This window comes from Microcebus murinus, chromosome 14, assembly GCF_040939455.1.
Source record: "Microcebus murinus isolate Inina chromosome 14, M.murinus_Inina_mat1.0, whole genome shotgun sequence".
Taxonomy (NCBI): Eukaryota; Metazoa; Chordata; class Mammalia; order Primates; family Cheirogaleidae; genus Microcebus; species Microcebus murinus.
In genome coordinates this window covers 23,623,231-23,646,967 of record NC_134117.1, presented here as the reverse complement: position 1 = coordinate 23,646,967, position 23,737 = coordinate 23,623,231, and the positions used below count along the sequence as shown (strand labels likewise).

At 45.8% G+C, this 23,737-nt stretch overlaps 1 protein-coding gene across 2 annotated transcripts in view; it reads left to right on the top strand.

The window, feature by feature from the left end:
* CNNM2 (cyclin and CBS domain divalent metal cation transport mediator 2) overlaps positions 1-23,349 on the top strand; it is a 149,516-nt gene extending 126,167 nt beyond the window's left edge. The window contains exons 5-8 of one of the 2 annotated variants that reach the window (XM_012770265.3): positions 10,330-10,423; positions 13,366-13,431; positions 19,482-19,666; positions 20,726-23,349. In XM_012770265.3, coding sequence (XP_012625719.1) covers positions 10,330-10,423; positions 13,366-13,431; positions 19,482-19,666; positions 20,726-20,935 — 555 coding nt within the window. In that variant the 3' untranslated portion in view covers positions 20,936-23,349. The remainder of the gene's footprint in view (positions 1-10,329; positions 10,424-13,365; positions 13,432-19,481; positions 19,667-20,725) is intronic. The other variant, XM_012770274.3, reaches the window with a different exon arrangement.
* The last annotated feature ends 388 nt before the right edge of the window (positions 23,350-23,737 follow it).

The following is a 23,737-nucleotide window of genomic DNA, read 5'->3' as shown; positions in this document are numbered from 1 at the left end:
TATTATTGATAAGGCATTTATATATATATATATATATATATATATATATACACACACACACACACCCATATTTGAATACCTATTCATGTTAAATATTTACATAAATGTGACAAGTTTTTTGAATTGTTGAACTGATGATATCATGAGGGTTTTATAACTAGTGTGTGTGCTTGATGAACAGGACTTAGGGAAGTTTTTAAACTGTAGAGTTTGGTGAAAATGATGGTCTTGTAGACTAGCTGATTTTTTCTTAGGTATCTAGAGAATAACAAAATGAAATGCCATCACACCGTCAGTCAATCTGGCATAGCTGCCATCCCTATGAAGCATATTCTACCCTAAGATGTCACTAATCCAACACTGGAAATTCATTTCAGGTTACTGAGCACGTTCCACTGCATTTCATGAGCATTAAATCAAAGGAAAGCGGCAACGTGTGCCTTTCCTTCCTGGCCTCTGTGCCAGTGAGGTGCCTTCTGCAGCCTCTAGAAAAAAACTCTTTAACCAAGTGATGTTGGGAATATAATTATATGTAGAAACATCATTTTTTAGCTTAAGCCCTACATGAAATAAAGCCTATTCAAAGCAAATGATTTAAGTAAACAATTAAAAGAATATTTTGTATGTTACCATGTACATACCTTCTACATATGCATAAGAAAGCTGAAACTTCAAGTGTTATCTGAAGAAGTAGGTGTTCAAAATATATGGGATGAATAAGGGCAATGACAAAAGTACAAAAATCATGGGGAAATACTTTATTGGCTCCACATACCTTAAATAACTTAACAAAATACATATATAAAAGTAGACATGGAGAGGAATTTTGGTGGAAATGTTTTTCCACCATCCTAAAAGAGCAACCATACCAAGAAAAATTGTTAGTTTTAAATTGCATAACTAATACAATTAACAGGTATTTAGAGAAAATTAAACAAAAACCAGGAAAATACACTTTTTATAAAGTTTACATGACTTTCATAAAAATTGATCATTTTTACTATGTCACAATGTACATTCTAGTAAATACAAAAAGATGGAAATGTCATGAAACCACATGCATTGGCCCTGTGCAGTGGCTCACCCCTGTAATACCAGCACTTTGGGGAGACCCAGGCAGGAGAATTGTTTGAAGCTGAGTTCGAGACCAGCCTTGGCAACATAATAAGATCCCATCTCTGCAAAAAATTAACAAATTAGCAAAGAGTGGTGGCATGTGCTTTATAGTCCCAGCTACTCAGGAGGCTGAGGCAGGAGTATCACTTGAGCCCAGGAGTTCAAGACCAGCCTACCCAACATAGCAAGACCTTATCTCTAAAAAATAAAATGAAAAAACCTTACAACCGATAAATAAAATCAAAATTTGGTTCTTTTAAAAGATTAACAAGATTAATGTTCTATTGGCATCAGTTAATAAGAGAAAAAAACAAAAAGTTTTCTCCTTGCCCCCTTCCCCCCCTGCCAAAAGCAGCCAGAATTAAAGGATTTGCTAAGACAAAAATTCAAACTTTAAATAACTCATAATTTCTATATTATACAATTAGAACAAGTTGGTATGATAGTTGCATTCTTTTAGGCTAATACGGGCTTAATCTTAAAATCTGATAATATGGGCCAGTCTCACCTGTCAACTTTGTGGAATTTCTAAATAAAAAGGTAGCAGAAAAACAACAACATACCAAAGAGTTATTCATTGTGATTGTGACAGAATTGGTTTATTTTAGGAATGTGGGGATAGTTTGATACAAGAGCAACAAAACCAAAATATGCTACGTTAATTAGAAAAGTAAAAAAACCAAATTTGTTATGCTCTCATATCAAGAAATATCAGAAAGGCAGTTGACAGAGTTAAACATCCATTCTTGGTTTTTGAAAACAAACAAGCCCAGCACAGTGGCATATGCCTATAGTCTGAGCTACCCTGGGAGGCTAAGGTGGGAGGATTGCTTGAGGCCAGGAGTTTGAGACCAGCCTGGGCAACATAGTGAGACTCCATCTCTAAAAAGAAATAACTGAAACAAACAGATAAACATTTTTTGTAATATCAGCATATTAGGGGGGTACAAATGTTTAGGTTACATATGTTGCCTTCCCTCCCCCCGGAGTCAGAGCTTCAAGCGTGTCCATCTCCCAGACGGTGCGCGTCGCACTCATTACGTATGTATGTACGTATATACCCATCCTCTCCTCCCCCTCCCATCTGCCTGATGCCCAATAAATGTTATTCCTATATGTGCCCTTAGGTGTTGATCAGTGAAACCAATTTGCTGGTGAGTACATGTGGTGCTTATTTTTCCATTCTTGGGATACTTCATTTAGTAGAATGGGTTCCAGCTCTATCCAGGAAAATACAAGAGGTGCTAGATCACCATTGTTTCTTATAGCTGAATGGAACTCCATGGTATACAAATACCACATTTTATTAATCCACTCATGTATTGATGGGCACTTGGGTTGTTTCCACATCTTTGCAATTGTGAATTATGCTGCTATAAACATTTGAGTACAGATGTCTTTTTTTTAATAGACTGTCTTTTGTTCTTTTGGGTAGCTGCCCAGTAATAGGATTGCTGGATCAAATGGTAGATCTACTTGTATCACTTTAAGGTATCTCCATATTGCTTTCCGCAGAGGTTGCACTAGTTTGCAGTCCAACCAGCAGTGTAGGAGTATTCCTATCTCTGCGCATCCACGCCAACATTTATTATTTTGGGACCTTTTGATAAAGGCCATTCTCTCTGGAGATAAGTGATATCTCATTGTAGTTTTGATTTGCATTTTCCTGATGATTAGAGATGTTGAGCATTTTTTCATATGTTTGTTGGCCTTTATTCTGTCTTTTGAAAAGTTTCTGTTCATCTTTCTCCAGGGTAGAGTGTAGTGGCGTCACAGTAGTTCACTACAACCTCAAACTCCTGGGCTAGAGTGATCATCCTGCCTCAACCTCCTGAGTAGTTGAGACTACAGCTGCACATGATGATGCCTGGCTGACTAATTTTTCTATATTTAGTAGAGATGGGTCTCACTCTTACTCAGACTAGTCTTGAACACCTGAGCTCCAGCAATCCTCCCGCTTCAGCCTCCCAGAGTGCTAGGATTACCGGCGTGAGCCACCCTGCCTGGCCCAGATAAGCATCTTTATAAAAAGCTAGTGGACAAAAAAGAAAGTGCTGTGAACAAATCATATCCTTAAACTATCAGTCTCACATCTAAAGAAATCCTTGTTTACAAAGCTATCTAAGCAAATATGTTATAGCAAATCTATTAATTATAAAATAGTAGAAATATTTCATATGTCTAGCTAATGAGTGAGATATGATAATATGAGGGATCATTATGAAGTAATGGAGGAAATGGAACACATAGAAAAGATCAAGTAAAACAATAGTGTATGAACGATAATTCCAACCATTAGAAGCCATTTTTGTAATAAAAATAGAGTAATAGATGACTATATATGATTGATACAGTTGGTGTTTTACAGTGAAATAAAATAAAAAGTACTGATTGTTCTTCCACAGCAAAGCATAAACCAGATTATGATTTAGTAAATACAAGGAATAATTAAGTTGTATATAAGGAAATATGTGAAACTATAAAGGAAAACAATAAGAATAGCTATTTTCTTTGCCAATTATATAATCAACAGAAAGGGCTACATTTTTATTTCTTGGAGCTAAATGTTTTTGTTGATTTCATGTCTCAAGATTAATGTTTCTCCCTCCTTTGCTCCTTCCTCATCCGCACTGTTTTTAGAGCTTGTGACACATATTCAAAGGGATTTTGCCCTTTGGAGAAGAACCATTCTCTGTGGAGGTGGCAGGTTGCATCTTAGAATTCATATAGTTCCTGACGATACTTCTTAGTATTGCTCCACCTGCTGCTAGAAGATGAATTTAAGCCTTCGTTACAAAACCTTGTCACAGATTCTTGAGTTGCGTGGCCTATTCATCCCTGTGTAATAATGAACCCTTAATCTCAAGTATAGATAACACACTCATTTTAAAGAAAAAAATCTACTTGGACAACCAGCATTAAACCTATATTTTAAAAATTATGCTACTCAGAATGTGTCAGTATAAGACTAGGTTTTATAAGCTCCTTTGGCGTGGAACTCTCATATGTAACTATAAACCAAAACAAATTGTCAAATTGATATCAATTTCTAAATGTGTAGACGATACTGTTGGGCTGATCCGAAAGCACCGCTCGTCTCGGGTGCTGCAGCGCGGGCTCCTCTGCGTTCAGCACGCCTGCGCCCGGGATGGCCAAGCCCCTGGCCCTTGCTGAGCGCCGGCTACCTTGAATGTTGGTACAGTGCTGTTATATTTGACCTCCACTGGGTATGACTCGATTATGTCCATGTCAAGTCCCTCCCTGTTGCCTACTCTCTAGCTCAGTGCACGCTGTAACGTGCAGAGGACTCACCTGGGGTCTGGATGAGATGCCGCTTCTGCTTCCGTCTGTCTGGGGCGGAGCCTGAGATGCTGCATTTCTGACAAGCTTGGGGTTGATCCGAGTAGCAGGCCTTGGCTGTGATGATCCAAGTAGCACAAGTTGATACCAGGGCGACTAAACGCTCAGGCAGGTGCTGGCACTGACATCTGGTGGCAGAACTTGGTTAGAAGATGGATAACCGGCCGGGCGCGGTGGCTCAGGCCTGTAATCTTAGCACTCTGAGAGGCTGAGGTGGGAGGAGTGCTCAAGGTCAGGAGTTGGAGACCAGCCTGAGCAACAGCGAGACCCCGTCTCTACTAAAAACAGAAAGAAATTAATTGGCTAACTAAAAATATATAGAAAAATTAGCCGGGCATGGTGGCTCATGCCTGTAGTCCCAGCTACTCGGGAGGCTGAGGCAGAAGGATTGCTTGAGCCCAGGAGTTCGAGGTTGCTGTGAGCTAGGCTGACGCCATGGCACTGCAGCCCGCACAACAGAGTGAGACTCTGTCTCAAAAAAAAAAAAAAAAAGGACAACCAGTTGATATAAAATGTGCATAAATTAATTTTTGGCTGTCAAAATTTTGAAAAAAAATGAAACAAACATTTAGCCAAGTTGCTGAGTCTGAGGGCTCCGTTGCAGACTCCAGTTGAAAGCGTCGCTGGAGAACGCTGGATGCCAGGTCACGCCGGCCTGCGAGCGGGAGTCTTCGTGTGCTGCCGCCCCTTTCACAGGGACTGCTGGTGAGCGCTTTAGATGTTTGCGCCCCTGGCCTCTTAATTACCTCCTTCCAGGTGACAGGCCTCCCCTAGATACTTTGTAATGGTGATTTTTAAAAACAAAACAAAGTAAAACTCCACTTGAGAGTAAGAGACCCAGTATTAATCGCTGTTCAGCACGTGGCGTGGCGTGGCGTGCGAGGGCGTCTCCCGGGCGCCAATGGCGGCTCTGTGGCGGTCGCGCGCTGGGTCGCGCCGTGCTGACGGGGTTGCGTAGGATTCCGCTCCAAGGCAACGTGAGGCATGAGGCATTTAGTACTTTGTGGACAATCGGAAACTTTGAGAAGAGGTTATCTGATACCTTTGCCCAAGGAAAGGTAGGATCCTGTGGTAGAAACTTACCCAGGATTCCAGCTCTGCTTGGTGCAGCAGGCCTTCTTCCTAACGTGCCGGTTTACAAACCGGACGCCCTAGTCCCCTTTGGGAATGCTCGGAGTCCATCGCGTGCTGTCCTGGGGTGTTTTTGTTTGTCTTTTTGGTGGTGTGCTAGAATAAACTTACGAATATTTCTAAAGTAAAATCAGTATGTGGCTTCCTTATATGAAAAAAGTTATTATCTGAGAAGATACCTAATTGTTTTTTGGTAAGCCATTTCCTCAGGAGGGCCCTGGTTTGTACCCTGGTTAGGGCTATTTGAAAATGAACTTTTTGGAACCACTAACACACACAAATGAGTAAAAGAAATGTTTACTAGAGAGCGCTATAGGGATGGGCTGTTCTTTTTTTATTGGTTTTTTTTTTTTTTTTTTTTTTTTTTGAGACAGAGTCTAGCTTTGTTGCCCAGGCTAGAGTGAGTGCCATGGCATCAGCCTAGCTCACAGCAACCTCAAACTCCTGGGCTCAAGCGATCCTCCTACCTCAGCCTCCCAAGTAGCTGGGACTACAGGCATGTGCCACCATGCCCGGCTAATTTTTTCTATACTTTTAGTTGGCCAATTAATTTCTATTTATAGTAGAGATGGGGTCTTGTTCTTGCTCAGGCTGGTTTTGAACTCCTGACCTCGAGCAATCCGCCCACCTGGGCCTCCCAGAGTGCTAGGATTACAGGCATGAGCCACCGCGCCCGGCCAGATGGGCTGTTCTTAAAACTCTTGGAGTTGTAGATTCATAGAATGTTAGAATTGAAGGGGTCCTTTAATCTATTGCAACTTTATAAGTGAAGTAAAATTAATATGATGCACTGGTTCCTAAGTGCTGAGATACTTTGACAAAGTCTTTACCAGTTTGAGGCAAAATAAGAAAAATAAAGGCAGTTGCAATGAGTTTTTCATAAAGCTACATGTATTCATTTTGAAGACCTGTTATTGTGAAATTACATATTTTCTAAATTTGGAGGGTTAAGATGTCTGGTCTCTTATGAAATGATGGTAACAGTAGATAGATATGTTTTTAAAAAATATCTTGGCCGGGCGCTGTGGCTCACGCCTGTAATCCTAGCTCTTGGGAGGCCGAGGCGGGCGGATTGCTCAAGGTCAGGAGTTCAAAACCAGCCTGAGCGAGACCCCGTCTCTACTATAAATAGAAAGAAATTAATTGGCCAACTGATATATATATAAAAAATTAGCCGGGCATGGTGGCGCATGCCTGTAGTCCCAGCTACCCGGGAGGCTGAGGCAGAAGGATCACTCGAGCCCAGGAGTTTGAGGTTGCTGTGAGCTAGGCTGACGCCACGGCACTCACTCTAGCCCGGGCAACAAAGTGAGACTCTGTCTCAAAAAAAAAAAAAAAAAAAAAAAAAATATCTTATGAAGTAAAATTTGATACTATGTTCCCAGTTTTAGGATAGAAGTGCATTTCAATGGCTCTTAGACTTCAAATGTCTAGGAACCACTGACCTAGTGTGTCTACCCAATGGAAGTTGACTAGGTGGAATCCCAAGGGAAGATAGCTGACCCTCCCCTGCCCCGGGTCCTGTCCTGAAGGACAGAGGAAACAGTAGCTGAGATGGCTGTGGTCTAGAGCTTTGACTTCCTCTGCAGCTGTCCTTGTCTCATTGACAGACTCACGGCCACTGTGCCTGTGAGGCCAGGGCATACTGCATTCCCAGACAGGCTTGAAGTAGTGATTCCCAGACTTTACTGCTTGCTTGAGTCATCTGGAGAGCTTTCAAAAATCCTAATGCCAAGTTGCTCCTCAAACCAGTTAAATCAGAATACCTGAAAGTAGCAGCAAGACATCAATATTTGGGGATCTCTGCCCTTGAGTTTGCTAGGCAGAGGTTCCGAGCGTCATAGCAGCACTGCGCCTTGAACAGCTCCTTCCCAAGAGATAGACGAGGTGTTATTTTCTAGTCTTATTTTAGTAGGAACTATTGCCCTGCAGGTTCTGAGAATTCATCAGAAAAGAACTGTGAATTGACACCCATTTGCAAGTACGTAGAACACAAAAAGCACTGTAACTTGTACAACAAACCATGCATATCAGATCAAGTGGAGATGGAGCTATTATGAGGCTCTGTGGGGCTTGAGCCTTCCTCCTGGCTTTCCACATGCAAGGTCAGGTTCAGAGATGGTCCTGCAGCCACTCTTATTACCAACTATGAAGGCATTTCATATATCACATACACACATGTTATCATCTGACACAAAATCAAGGATTAGCCTGGGAAGAAATGGGTGCATAATAGGAAGATACACACCATCAGCCACTTTGTTTTTCTTGCCCTGTGTCTTGGAACGTCACGTCTCTTGGCCCCTTCCCCCTACTCTGCCGTCTTTGAGCCAGTCTCTTTGCACCACGCGCCCTTATCTCCTGTCAGGTTTTGGCTCTTGCCCCTTGGTTGCCACCTCTTCTCCCTCCACGATGACTTTTGTCATGCTGAATTCCAGGTCCTGAACAGCCATCACTTGCCCTGGAGCCGTGTCCCTCCTTGGGCAGGAGGAGGACATCATGCCTGCCCTACCTTCCCTGTGGGGTGGAAAATCCTCCCTCATCAGTAACGTCACTCTCTCCACCGGCCGTCCTTTGTCGTGGAACTCCCATCTCTCCTGGCTTTCTGTGGTGATGCTGCTGTTTCTGCCTTTGGTCCCGTCCTGGTTTCTCTCTGTCCTCCTGCTCTCAGTCACTGGCTGCAGTTTGGTCCTTTTTTCTTTCCCTTTGCTGCGTCTCTTCCACTCTCAGATCTCCCTCTGTAGCTCTGACCTTTCTCCCAACACTCTTTCTTCCATCTCAGGCTTTTTGAGCTGCTTCAAAGGCCCCGGCCACTGCTGCAGCCCCTTCCCTGCCTCTTTGTCTCCTCGTGGTATCCTGAGCAAACCCCTCGGAGCAAACCTCTGTTGTGGCGACAGACTCCTGTCACTCCCTTACATTTCTTTCTCCCTAATGGTTTCACCAAATTATGTGGCTCCCTTGTCTATAGTTTCTCTCGTGGCAGCCTCTTTCCAGTCTGAGGATCCCAACCCCACATAGGTCTGGACTCCTCTTCCTCAGTTTGGCAACCTGCCCCGCCCACCACGACTCGGGCTCCACGGTCTGACCTGCACACCCGGCTGCCTGTCCTGCCTTGTCCCCGAGCAAACCAGTGCACCTGGCTGAACGCTGTCCCTGCCTCTGACCTTCCCTCATGCTGTTCCCTTCTCTTGGGTCAACCAAATCCTGCTCATCCTTAGATGTTTCCTTCCTGTATAAAATTTGTCTTTATATAAGAACAGGAAGTAGATTGCTTTCTTTGAATTTCTCATCTTCATGTCCTTTTCCTCGTGCAGATCTCCTGTTTACTGCTGTGTCATTGGTTTTCGTGTGCTCTCCACTCCCCCCTGGATTGCAGGCTCCCGCAGGGCCCCGCCTGCACCTGACTGGTCCCAGCGCCTGCTTGTTTGCAGGTTGATTTTACCTTATGGGTGGAGTTTTCAATTCTTACAGTGAGAGAATGGGCTGGGGACTGGGAAGACCAATATTTCCACTGAGCAAAAGAAAACCTTAAAGAGAAGCTGCAAATAGACTTCTGCAGAAATGATTTGAGAAAGGGCTTCTCTAGTTGAGAATATAGAACAACTTAATAAGGAATGATCAAAATAAATAGAATGCAATGTTGGTGGCATACTGTAGCACACTAAGAGCTTGTTCTTTGACCACTAAGTTTTTCTGGTTCCCACTCACCTGATTTATAAGAGGAGGATTAATTGTGTCTGCTTTGTAGAATTGTGAGCATTAAATGAGTTAATAAAACACTGAAATGTTAGCGCAGCTCCTTTTTGATAAATGGTAGCTTAATTTTTGTTTCCTTATCGTAAAGGCTGTGTCAGAGACAGCCCCTCACTGGAGAGGCAGTTATAGGGAATGTGAACAAAAGCCTTCTGACCCTTGGCTTGGAAATCTAGAAGCAAAACTCACTTATGAGAGTATTTCAGTAGCCCAAAAATTGCATATTGAGTACTTGTCATTGAAGGGATTCTAGTGGACCCAGGGTTAAGGGGAGGAATAAGGCACAGTCTGTCCCATAAGATTGGATATAAGTGAGGAAGTTATGGACAAGTTAGAAAAAGGAAAGAAAAGAGAAAACCTTAGGGGAGGAGAGGAGAATATTGTTCTGATGGAAGAAGACTTGTTCAAGGTGCTTTCCCAAGACAGTGAGGAGAAAGTCCCAAGGTGCCAAAGCGCCTCCAGGGAGACTGGACAACAAGGCATTGGCCCACGAGGTGTCTGCTTGGTGGATCAGGACACGAGCTGGAGAGAGGAGAGTGGGTTCTGTCCCAGGAGCCAGCTTACTCCTCTCTGCCCCACCTCCGGCTCCTGCAGGACAGCTCGGGCACCTGCCACTGAACACATTCTTAGTGTTGGTCTAGTGAGATGGAGCAAGGGCACCACCTTTTATTACTGGAGGGCTCTCGAGGAGTCCAAGAACTAAGGATGTTGGGAGAATATTAATGTTGGGACTCAGAAATAAAACATCACATGTATGCTGTCACCTCTGCCTGTCCCGGCAAATCCAGTCTTCTATTTAAGATGAGGTAGCCCACCCCTCTAAGTGCAAGCACTATCTAAGGCTCCAGTTCCTTGGGATTGCTGGGAAAGGAACTTAGACAAACATCAGAGGAAGGACCAGATTTTGTGTAGAGTGTGCAAGTAGATTTATGCAATTGGACTGAAAATACTCACCTTTTCTCTCTGCAGGGGAAGGTGGAAGTAGAAGCTGGGAAAGAAGGTATGAAGTTTGAAGCTAGTGCCTTCTCGTACTATGGCGTCATGGCCCTGACGGCCTCTCCAGGTGCGTTGCTGGGTCTCAGCCTCTTGGGGAAGGGCCACGGTTTAGGGAGTGATGCCCTTCGCCTGTCATCTTTCTCTCTGTACCTGCCGGCTGACCTTACTTATTTAGTTCTTGGACTTTTTACTGAAGTATATCATATATACAAAAAGACTGCACAAATCATAAGTCAGTACGTCCATGAATGGTCACAAACCAAGCACACCTGTGTGCACTAGCACCCAGGTGGAGACAGAGCATCCTGAACCCCTGAAGCCCCATCACACTCACTTTGAGTCACTGTCCCCCAAAGTAACTGCTCACTGGATTTCTCAGCACAGACTAGTTTTGCCTAGTGTTAAAGTTGTTATAAATGAAAGTACACAGTGTGAATCATATGGAATCTGGCTTCAATGTTATGCTTGTCGCATTCACCTGTGTTGCTGTGTGTGATTCTACTGTTTCTTGTTGCCGTGGACAGTGTTCCATTGTGTGAATGTGCAGTAATGCATTTTTTATTGCTGATGGAAAGTGGGGCGGTTTCCTGTTTGGGGTTACTATGAATTGTGTGGCTGTGAACGTCCTTGTACTTGTCTCTTGGTGAACATGTGTGTGTTTCTGTTGGGTGCAGAATACCCAGGAGTGGAATTACTGGGTCCTGGCTTATGTGCACCTTCGGCTGTAGTAGATACTGCCTAGAGTTTTCTAAAGCGGATGTCCCTGTGTATACTCCCACCTGTCCTGTGTGAGTTCTAGGTGCTCTATAGCCAACACTTGGTGGTGTTGAGTCTTTTAAATATTAGCTATTTGGGGGGTTTTAATCTGTGGTTTCCTGAGGATGAACGAGGTGGTTACTCTATATTTTACTGCCTGCAGTCAGCTAAGGGTGGGTGTGCCCTGGGGATTGACACTAAGTTGTCTGAGCACAATATTCCAAGGTGCCAGCAAGCTGGGTGTGCCCTAGAAGGACAAAAGCACTCGTAGACGCTGATGCGTTCGCTCACTCCTGGGGACGGGGCTCAAACGGTCCCTCTGCTGTGCTGCTTTTCCAAGTGCGCTGCTCGGCTGAGCAGGTCAGGTGGGTCAGAGGTGCTGGAGCGCCACCTTGTGGCAAAAACACTAAATGATGTGCTGTGCTAGGAAACTTCTTTTAGAAACCTCAAACCTAAAAATAGCCCATCCTAAAAGAAGGCTGTCACTTCTGAAAACCAGTCTCATGGGGGAGGAGATGCCGCCAGACCAGTCTGTTTCTGTGACGCCTCCTGCGTCACCCAACAGTCTAAGGGACCAAGGATGTTACATTTAGAAAGCTGTGAGATGAGAATTTTCTACTATTTCCAAACCTGCGCCCCAAATGTATCTTCTCGCTATCCTGGTTCAGGTTTTTGAGTCCTGCAGGCACAGTGTCCCCACTGTCCACTGCTGACACGACAAGCCAGAATTACCCTACTTAATTAGTAGGTCTCTGTTGTAAACTTGAAGGTGATTTTCTGTTTTCACTGTTTCATGAGAAGAGAGACAGAGCAGTTCTTAACTGGGCATGAGAAGACCTGGGTGACAGCCTCAGTTCTGTCACACATGGGTTGTGGTGTGACACTGGGTGAGGCCTTTGGTTTCCTCGTTATGAAAAGACTATAATCATATTACCTTGTGTGATTGTTAAAAGAATAGAATGCAGTGATACTCACAAGTGCTTTGTAACTTTTAAAGCTTAAAAGGAAATGTTGGTCTAACAGAAAGGTGGTGTAACCGTGACTGTTTCTGGTAACCCACCTCCAATTAGCCCCCGGTTAGCAGAACCAGATTTATAAGGTGGCTTTGGAAAGAAAGCTAAAAGGGTAATTTTTGCATGTTTATTGATAACTGGTTCTTGAAACCTACATATTAGCCCAGTTCATATTGAATGGTAATGTAAGGACGAGTCCTATTCAGAAAGGGAGGGCCAGGCACCGTGGCTCCCGCCTATAGTCCTAGCACTTTGGGAGGCCGAGACAGGAGAGTCACTTGAAGCCAAGAACTCAAGACCAGCCTGAGCCAAGAGCAAGAACCTGTCTCTAGAAAAAAGAAAAGAAAGGGAAGTGAGGGGCATCCCTCTGACAGGAAGCCTGGGCACAGATTGCTCCCGGGTTTGGAACCGCTGAGAAAGGAGAATTTCATTAATGACATCTTATTTATCCCAGAACCTAGTGTATTTTACTTAACTTTCACAACTAGGATTCGGGATTTTGCATATTCATTGAGAGGCACAGTTAGTATAGGCATCTTAAGGTAAAGTTTGTATTTATTAACGTTAGTTGTCTGGGGAAAAAACCTACAACGATTGGTTCTCAAGACCTGCCCAGAAAGCACGAGTCCTGCCTGACGCTGCGTGTTCCTTGCCCCTTGCAGACAGCTGGAGCCACAGCCCCCGCCTGCGTACATGTGGTGAAGATGACTTTGGTCTGCCGTTCTCGGGAAACCCATGTACGCATTCTGTATTTACTTCCCTCTCTTTTGACATTCGAACATCCAAAGCAATTCAAAGTGTCAGGTTAAAATTACAATGAGACACAGATAGGGTGCTGTAGGCTATGAAGGAGTATTGGGGTATAGGCACCAGCGGCTTGGATCACACTCTTAGGGCAGTTGATTAATCGAGCTCCCCTTTTGTGTGGCTATTTGTGACTTAAATCCTTAAGAATAGCACGTTTTGAGCTATAAACCCCAATTGGTTATTAATGGCTTAAGAGATTTCTAGGTTAGTAAAAAGCTCGTGGGTAGCATTTCTCCTAATCTCGGCCTCCCTGTGTTCTTCCTGAAAAGCAGCGTGTGTTCGGTTCTGTTTATATAACACCACACAGGCTTTTGCATTTCTGGAATCGATTGCCCGTATCTGTAGAGCAGGTATCTGCGCCTGTCCCTTGATTGCAGAGATCTCCTTTCTTGCCTTTTGATGTGGTCTCACCCTGTTTTTCTCCATTTTTCAGTTCCCTTGTCCCTGTCTCGTACCTTTGTTGTCAGCAGAACAGAGTTGTTAGCAGCAGGTTCTCCAGGTAATTCTGCATGTTTCCTTTTCATAATTCTCCTCGCTGCCTGCCCTAGACCCACAGCCGCCTGGCTGGCCGGGTCTGCTGCTTTTATATGGACATAGCTGTGTCCAGTTTTCCTTCGAGTGCTAAAACCCTAAGGTTCTCTGACTTAACAGCGAGTTGTCCAGGAAAGCATAAGCCACAGCAGGTGCAGAGAGAGTGTGGGAGACTGGTGGGGAGTTCTGGAACACGGTGGTGGTGAAACATGGCGAGGGAGAGTGGTTCTGATATGGATCATTAGCGTTCCCTGCCTTCCCTGCATGCACCACTGACCTTGAACTTTCAGGTCAGCAAAAGGGGGCTGCTTTTAGTTCTTGCTCTGACCTAAGTCATGGTGCGTGGAGTTTGCAGAGGCCCTGAAGGCCTCTAAACCCAAGGATGCTTCTGTAGAACACATTCAGCTAAAAGCCTGAAAAACAATGCACTTTTCTTGGTAACCAAGAAAAATACCCCATCCATACAGGCCCACAACGTTCCAGTTGTAGAGTCCTCTTTCCACATGCAGGTGAACAGCTGTGTGGATTTCTGCCATCTGTTAGGCAGGTGGCCCCTACTCTCCCTGTGTCCCTGCACATTCCTAAGCAGCCACTGGTCATGTCCCTGCAGGGCATTTGGCCGTGCCTGGCTAATATGTCCAGCCATTAAAAAGAAAGGAAAAGCCTTAATCTTTCTTTAATTAAAATTGCTGGGTTTTCCTATTTAGTAACACAACTTTTCTGTATTTATTTTGTTCCATAGAGCTTATATTTTTAAATCTGACTGAAATTTAAATTTCATAATCCAGTTTCAGCAAAACTCTAAGATGCTGATATCTGATGAAAGAAGCAATACTTAGAAAAAAGCTGTTTCCACAAATCTTTGCTCTTAAAAAGCTTGGGATGTTTGGGGTACAATTTGATTCAGGGAGCTATTTGAATCAAACTAGCGGCAGAATTCACATAAATGTGTATATGTATGTGTGTATACACATGTATCCATATACATGCATGTGTATGTATGTTGTACTTTTTCATCCCATTTTATTTGCTTGCATCTGCTCCCTCTTAAAACTGTCACAGGGATGAAAAATTACTTATGGGGTATAATGTAAACTGGGTACAAAAACTCAGATTTTAGGCCGGGTGCTGTGGCTCACGCCTGTAATCCTAGCTCTTGGGAGGCCGAGGCGGGCGGATTGCTCAAGGTCAGGAGTTCAAAACCAGCCTGAGCAAGAGCGAGACCCCGTCTCTACTATAAATAGAAAGAAATTAATTGGCCAACTGATATATATATAAAAAAATTAGCCGGGCATGGTGGCGCATGCCTGTAGTCCCAGCTACTCGGGAGGCTGAGGCAGAAGGATCACTCAAGCCCAGGAGTTTGAGGTTGCTGTGAGCTAGGCTGACGCCACGACACTCACTCTAGCCTGGACAATAAAGTGAGACTTTGTCTCAAAAAAAAAAAAAAAAAAACCCAGATTTTGCCACTATATGATATATATATATGTGTCATGTAATCCAACTTGCACCTCCTAATTTGATTAAAATTTTAAAAAGAAAAGTCACAGATGCTAAAGTAGAATGATTTGGATGAAGCCCATAGAAATGTCATTTGCATTTTGCTTTTTCTATAAAACGTAAAGATTTCCTAGCTCTGCCTGCTTTGTCTGATCCAATAATAGAAAAGTGTATTTCATAGGTCCAGGCCTTTGAGGATGCTGGCATTGCAGTAATATGATATCTAATAAATGGGGCTTGAACTACACCAGTGATTTCCAGCTTCTGGAAAGCCAGCCCTGCTGGCTCCCAGGGAGGCTGGGACTATTTCTTTATTGGATCTTCTAGCCTCCTGCCACAGGGAAAGACTTCCTAGCTAGGATGGATAAAATAAGCTGGGACAGAAGGCTGAAAGAACAATTCTGAGAAGGCAGAAGGATCAAAATGGAAATTTTCCCTATAATCATTGTCATCAAGCTTTGGTGCATACATTTGGCAACAAAGCCCATGACCTGACCTGGGTCTTGGCCGTCACAGTCTCTGTTCTACTTGGGATGGCTCCTCGTCCTTCAGACTGTAGGTTGATGTGTTTGATTGCAAGGGCTGTCCCTGAATGGCTGGGCACGTGTGCGATATGGGGGATGTAGACCATGCTACCTTTCCAAAATTGAAACATCCCTGGCCCCCAAGGGCTTTAGATAAAGGACATAGACCTCTATTATTATTATTGTGTTTGAGGCTGGGTGTGGTGGCTCACATCTGTAATCCTAGCACTTTGGGAAGCTGAGGCAGGAGGATTGATCACTTGAGCCCAGGAGTTCAAGGCTGCAGTGAGCTATGATGACACCACTGCACTCCAGCCCAGGAATAGAGCAAAACTCTGTTTCAAAAAAAAAGGTTGGGGTTCTGGGAGTGAACTGAGCTCTGGGTTGTGTAGTTCCCTGATCACACTGGGTGCCTGTTGAACTATTAGAAGGGTCCTGGGAAACAGGCTGTGGCCCCTGGCCCAAACCAGAGGCCATGGGTGAGAGGAGGCCGCCTGTGAGTCTGGATGCTTTGGAAGACCAGAGAAATTGCCCCAAAGTCCTCCTTGGGAGAACAGGAGACTCGGAGGTGCCGCATGAGCCTCAGATGTACACCTGCCAGCTTTAACACAGACACAAACGCCGTTTCCAAGATATCTGTGAACATGGTGATAAGACTGTGGCTGAAGCCCAGGGATACAGTGGGATCCCTTGTTTCAAAGAACTCACCGACCTGTCACTCTGGGTGAAGTTACCGCAGTGTGGAAAGGCTCGCACGTGAGGGCAGGTGCATGGTGGCAGGTCTGGGAGGAAGCTCCCATGAAAGAACACGAAGTGTCAACCCGGCTCACCCACCGGCACACACTGGGTGTCAGAGGCTCTGCCGAGCACTTTACACATGATACATGTTTACCCCGTCAGACCTCATGAGGCGTGTACCATTATCCACGTTTTACAGACAAGGAGTCAGAAGCTTATCGCAGTTGGGTTGTGTGTTCAAAGTTCCATTCTGTTAAATATAAAACAGCTGATAAATTATTAATTTGCCTTATTCTCTTAGAAGATGAGTGGAAGTGAGAGGAACTACTCCAGATTTAATTTTGACTAACAATGGAAGATTAGTTCATGATGTGACACTTGTAGGGAAGGTTGTGACATAAAAATTTTAGGAGAAAGTAAACTCATCACCTAAGGTTCCTGGAGTACTTACATTTTGTTCTGTGTCCTACTTTAAGAAGGACATTTACCGGGCAATGGCGGGAGGCCTGAACATGGGGGCGGAGCTGCTACCCTCCCTGACCTGGGTGCTGTGACCAGAGCAGGGCGCAGGTAGGAGTCCCCAGCCTGGCACCTGGACCTTGCACGGAGCCGGAGGGGGCACCCGTGTCACCACATGTTTAGAGGAGCCAAAGGCTCTGCTACTTTTGTTCATGGTTCTAATTGCCTCAGTTCTGATCGAGTGAATCAAATGACAATGAGGCCATGAGATTAAGGAACTCCTTTGCAGCCAGATCCAGTTAAGAATGAGCTCTGGGGCTAAGCATGAAGGCTCATGGAGAAAGCAGCTCTAGAGAAAAGGATCACTGACAGGATCTGTTAATAGTTTGAGGCACTAAGAAGGATAAGACATCAGTTTGAAAACCCCTAAATTCTGCTAAAATTTGAAGTAAGAAGAAACATCAAATTTATGGTGCAGCTTGGGTGGAAGAATGGTGAAGTCATTGAAGTTTATGAGGATTGTGCCCCCAGAGAAACCGGTTTACAAATGGATGACTCATTTTAAGAGGGGCTGAGGCAATGTTGAAGACAAAGGCTGCAGCAGATCGACCACAACAATTTTCAAGGAAAAAGTTAATCATGTTCATGCCTTAATTGAAGAAGACCAACAATTAAACAGCACAAACAATAGCCAACACCACAGACATCTCAATTGGTTTAGCTTACACAATTCTGACTGGAAAATTGAAGTTGAGCAAACTGTCCACTCGGTGCCCGAACCGCTGCACACAGGTTGGCTGCAGACAAGAGCGGAGCTTTCGATGGGAACGTTACACACGTGGGGTCAAGAACCTGAAGCATTTATTCAAAGAACTGAAATAAGAGATGAAACATGGCTTTGCCAGTATGATTCTGAAGACAAAGCACAATCAAAGCAATGGCTACCAAGAGGTGGAAGTGGGCCAGTCAAAGCAGAAATGGACCAGTCAAGAGCCAAGGTCATGGCAGCAGTTTTTTGGGGATACTCAAGGCATTTTGTTTGTTGACTTTCTGGAGGGCCAAAAAACAGTAACATCTGCTTATTATGAGAGTGTTTTGAGAATGTAAGCTAAAGCTTTAGCAGAAAAACACTCAGGAAAGCTTTACCAAAGAGCTTTTCCACCAATTCTCCTGCTCATGCCTCTCATCACACAAGGGCAATTTTGTGAGTTTCAATGGAAAATCATTAGGTCCATCTTAAAGTCCTGATTTGGCTCCATCTGACTTCTTTTTGTTTCCTAATCTTAAAAAATCTTTAGACCAGCCTGGGCAACATAGCAAGACCCCATCTCTAAAAAATAAATAAAATAAAAATTAGCCGAGCGTGGTGGCGCACACCTGCAGTCCCAGCTTCTCAGTAGGCTGAGGCAGGAGCAGGGACCACTTTAGCTCAGGAGTTCGAGACCAACCTGGGCAAAATAGCTATGAGCTATGATCAGGCCACTGAACTTCAGTCCATGCAACAGAATAAGACCCCATCTCTTAAAAAAACAAAAAACTTTAAAGGGTGCCCGTTTTTTTTTTTTTCATTTAATAATGTAAGAAAGATTCCATTGACATGGTTAAATTCCCAGGACCCTCAGTTGTTCAGGGTTGGACTAAATGGCTGGTATCGTCACTTAGAGCAGTGTCTTCATAGAGCTTATATTGGGAAATTTTCTAATTTTTAAAACATTTACCAAATGGAGTGTAAGACAGTGATGGAGTGAGGGTTAGTCAAACATGAGGTGAGGAGCAGCGAGGTATTTGGCCTGGAATGGAAGAGACTTAGGGAGAACATAACTCTCCTCGGACTCTTGAGGACTCTTTCAAACTTCAGTTAGCAGAGGCATGAAGGTTACAGAAGAGCAGAAGTGAGACTGTCATTTGGAGTTAGGGAGGCAGACTTTGGGCGTGGTGACAGACCTTCCTGTAGCTGACGGTCAGGACTAGCCGAGGGCTGGCTCCTCTGTGGGAGCCTCTGTCAGGGACACGTTGACCAGATGGTCCCCTCCTATTCTGTGACATTATGCTCTGTGCGACAGAGCTGGTTATCAAAGCAAAAACTGGAAGCAGCTTTGGCAAGGAGGTGGGTTTTGTTTCTAGTAAAATGTACGCTAGAAGCTGCAGTCAACTTCCCTGTAAGAGCAATAACACTTAGACTCGCCCGCATCTCCTTTCTGTTTTAATGAGAGAGTGCTGTCAAGATCTCACTGAAGAAACCCTTGTACCTGATGTAACTTGGTCAGACTTCTGAAGGGTTTGGTGTCTCCTAGTGTTCTTGTCTTCCTGAGAAATCCTCAGGCTGATGGGGGGTTCCTGTTGGGGTCAGATATAAATGTGATAGTTTGGCTAGGGGTATAGTATGAGCAGAGAGAAGCGTGCTGATCCCTTCACAACACAGACCGGTGTATGAACGTGCCCCAGGGTCCTTTGTGTTTGCTCGGGCACAGTGACGAAGTGCCACCTCCTCACAGCCCGAGTTTGGGGTCAAGCAGCTTCTGTGCTTGGGCCTCTGCCCAGCCCCGTGTGCATTTCACAGCACTCAGTTTCCTCACAAGGTGTGCAGCCACAGGCCTCTGCCGTCAGACACTTGGGAGGCTTGTGCCTGTCACCGCGGTGGGGCCAGCCTGCCCCGCAGAGAAGCCCGCGCGCCTCGGCCGTGGTGTGAGCTGATGGGGCTGGCCGGTAGTTGTGATTTTCATCTGGAAAGTAAAGAACTGACCTTATTGGCTATACCCACTTCACATAAACAGTTGGGTTTTTCCTCCTTTTCCAGGTGAAAATAAGTCACCTCCTCGCCCATGTGGCTTGAACCACTCAGACTCTCTCAGTCGAAGTGACCGGATTGACGCAGTGACACCGACACTGGGGAGCAGCAACAACCAGCTCAATTCTTCGTTCCTTCAAGTCTACATCCCCGACTACTCAGTGCGAGCCCTTTCGGATCTTCAGTTTGTTAAGGTGAGGGAGGAAAGGGTGGCTTGGCCGACCCCACAGCTTGATGTCACCTGCCACAGCAGATTGTTTGGCTCCCTGGTCCCTCTGTGAGCACTCCCTCTGTCACCTTGGGGTGCCCTGCCTTCAATTCCCAGCCACAAGTCCCACCTCCGTCTGTTGTGCCCAAGACTCAGACTGGGGAGAACATTTATCTCCCTGGTTCTGTCAAAGAGTTCTTTCCGGGAATGGGAACTGGAGATGGGGAGAAACGGTAGACTGTCTTCAAGGAGCTTTCATGCACTTGTGACCCTAGTGACTTCCTGGGAGGGAGGGCTGAGGTCAAGACACTCAGAAGAGTTGCTGAGGATGGCTCCACCTCCTCTTATCTTCTGTCCTGGAGTTGGGGTTCTTCTCTTGGTCTGAAATAAAGATGACTTCAGGAGAACAAGCCAGCTTTCGCTGATAGAAGCCAATCTCTATTTTCTAGTCTCTGTGAAATCTGGAGACAAAATTTGGAAGCAAGTTACATCAGTAAGAACTGACTTGTTCACCAGAGTCAACTTGAACTTTAAATACAGTGTCTCAGGCTGGTGTGGTGGCTTACACGTGTAATCTCAGCACTTTGGGAGGCCCAGGAGGGAGGATCACTTGAGCCCAGAAGTTCAAGATCAACCTGGGCAACACAGCAAGACCCTGTCTCTTAAAAAAAAAAAAAAAAAAAAACCACCCAGAAACCTTAGCCAGGCGTGGTGGTGTGGCTTATAGTCCCAGCTATCAGGAGGCTGAGGCAGGAGGATCACTTGAGCCCAGAGGTTTGAGGTTACAGTGAGCTGTGATAGTGACACTGTACTCCAGTCTGAGTGACAGAGCAAGACCCCTCCATATATATATTTATATTTATATTCATATTCATATATAAATAAATGATAAAAAGTGGCTCACTTTGCACTCAAGGATGATTTTCTCCTAGAGAAACAGCTACGGGCCTTTCGGGGGATTTGATGTGTGATACGATGTGGAGACAAGAGAACCTAAAAATAAGCGTTATCTTGGTTTGTTTTCTGTGCCGCCTTCTGGCCCCAGATCTCAAGACAGCAATACCAAAATGCCTTGATGGCATCCCGGATGGACAAAACCCCTCAGTCTTCAGACAGTGAAAACACTAAAATCGAATTGACTCTTACGGAGCTGCATGACGGGTTGCCGGACGAGACGGCCAACCTGCTCAACGAACAAAACTGTGTGACGCACAGTAAGGCCAACCACAGCCTGCACAGTGAAGGCGCCATCTAGGGGCGCCACGCCGCCCGCCCCTTCACCCCTGAGGCCCCTGGGCCCCGTCCGACCGTGACTTCCATCGGTGTGAGCTCGTACGCCATGCTGCACCCTGCAACGTCCTGAGACCAAAGACTTTGTCCCCTTCCCGGGCACCTCAGAGGAGGACGGTGAGGGGAGGAATGGAAAGCAGAGATGTGAAGCTGACAGCTGGGGCATGGCGTCCAAGATTTTGGAGATGAATTTCTTCCGCCCAAATAGAATCATGTTTATTTTTTCAGCGGTACCTTTTATCATTATTCACTCTCCTCCTCCCTCGGTTTGCATGAAGTTGAAAATTGTTGCGATTTATTTTTTCAAGAGATCATGTTTTTTAAAAGTGTCTTTTGCAGAGTTTTAGGTGGTTCTGTCTGAACTCTGCTGTGATCCCATGATGTGACCCTAATAGGAGGGACTTGCTCCTTGAATGGCCTTCCTTGGCCCTCTGGGGAGGGGCACCCTTCCTCTGTGCCCCCGTGGGTGTCACTGTCGAACCTGATGGATGAATGAAGAAAACCATGTTACTGCAGAACCTGCCAAGTCTGTCGTCACTGTGGGGTGTGGCCTGCAGAGGGACCTGCGGGTCGGTCCACCTCTCTGAGCACTCCCTGTTGTTTTGAGAATTTAATGTTTAACTGTGCCCCTTGCCCTCAGGAAGGTTTAACATTTGCTTGGGAATGTGAGTTTGCTCCCACCCTAAGGAATTTCTATCACCAGAATGAATGTTAATGAATTTTAAGCTCATGGTTTATCATTGGCAAAAGGCACCTCGACTTCATCCGGCATCCCCCACCCAGCGCCCAAGCGTACAGAGCGTGTCACCCACCTCCCTGCTCTTGTAAACCCGAGATGCTGCTACACAGATGCCAAATGGAAATCTTCCACAGGGCTTTTCAGTAAACATGTGATGTGGAGTTCAGGCTCCTCCTTCCCACTGGGACAGATGTCATTATCAGAGAAGGGGTCGGAGCTGCCAGCTGTCCTCTGTCCTGAGAAGGCATTTCTAGACCTGTGTTTTTAAAGGAGGGAACTTTGGGGATTGCCAGCCCCTGCCGCTCCTTCCAGGGAGCCAACAGTCCCTCTTCCCCTCTGTGTCCCCTGCCCGAGGGCCTCCGTGCCTCTCGCCTCAGATGCGGCCCATGCCAGAGAGGCTGCCTGTACAGCCAGGGTCAGTTTGGCCCCAAACAGGGATTCAGAAACCAAATGTGTGTTGTGGCCATTTTGTGTGTGTCTTTGTCTTATTTTAATACCAAATTCATCATGTGTAGTGAAATTAATGTCAGGAGGTATTTGAGTGACCGAATTCTTAATGAGCGTATCTGTGTTTTGTTAGCCCGAGGGATATGTGCATTTTGTTGGCGGTGTTCATACACTGAGATGAACTCACACTGACCGTGTGTCCGTATAGGATTGTCGGTACCTGCTGCGTCCAGCCAGCAGCAAGGAGCCTGTGCTGCGCTTGGACTTCCTGCGGGAAGGGGACCCCAGGGCTAAGTAGCAGTTCTCTTCTCCCTCCTGCAGGTAGGAAGTCTCTTCGCCCCAGGGTGGGGCAGGGAGCTTGGTTGGGAATAGGTGGCAACATGCTGGGGCAGCCTCCTGGGGAGCAGTGTGGTGGCTCTGGTGTCGCATGCACGCTTGGCTTGCTATTTCTTCTGGGATGTCAGACCTGGAGCATCTTCCTCAGAAGGTGCCATGTCCCTTAGTGCAGGAAACACTGGTTTCACTTGGTAGAAGGTTACGGCAGTGCCCCCTAAGGGGGCCGAGTGGCTTACTATTGGCACCCAACCTGCCCCCTTGGGATGATGGGGACCATGTAGCTTGATGTTAGTGGAACCCCACACTGAATATCTCCTTTTGCAAACAGAACCACCTGAATTAAAAAGTCCATTTCCTAAGCTGCATCTAGCTGAGCACAGAGGCAGTGTGACCAGTGTAAAAATGAGAATTCCTGTAACAAAGTGAAACCTGAGCCTTGCTGGTGGAGGGTTTCTCCCCCAACCAGTGCCCTGGCCTTCAGGAGCTCTGCCCTGCCACCCTGTCCTGGCCCAGGTGCGCGCTCCATGCGATCTGCCTCGGGGATGCCTTTACTGGAAGGAGCCTCTGGAGTCGGAGTGAAGTATTGGGGCTCTCTCAGGGCCCTGCTGTCCCTTTCTAAATCCTAGGAACTGTGAGTCCGGGAGGTGGACACCAGCTGCTCCCTTCCTGCCTCCACAGAGAACCAGATGTCTTACTCTGTCTGACCTGCTCACTGGGAAGGTTTCTTGTGAAGTATCTCATAACAGAGCTGGTGGGGTGGCTCCTCAGTGGGGCTCCCAGAGGATGACATTTTAGCCCGCCAAGCTGGTATTCGTTTTCTGTTAACTACTCTTTACCTCTGATTACTCACACCATTTTATAACAACAGGGAATCCAAAATAATTTCTGCCAGGCCCCTGACGGGATGAAAGCTAAGGCTGCTTTGGGGGAGAGCTTAACACCCTTCAAACGACACTCGAGCCTGAGCGACCAGATTCCTCTTCAGGCCCCACGTTCCCTCTGGAAACTGACCTTAGGCCGCGGAAGGAGAAATACTGGCTCCTTGCCCGTCTGGGGCAGCAGGAAAGTTACCTTGACTTGGAAGGCCTGTGTCGTCCATCTCTGCAAAGCCAGGGTGGGTCAGGCAGAGAAAGGCCATCACATGGTTGAGATCTCGCTGTCAGTGGCTGCTCCTTAGTACTTGCAGCTGGCTTGTCCTCTCCCATGGCTGCCGTCTTTTTAGGCATGGTAGGGAGTGGGTTAGGT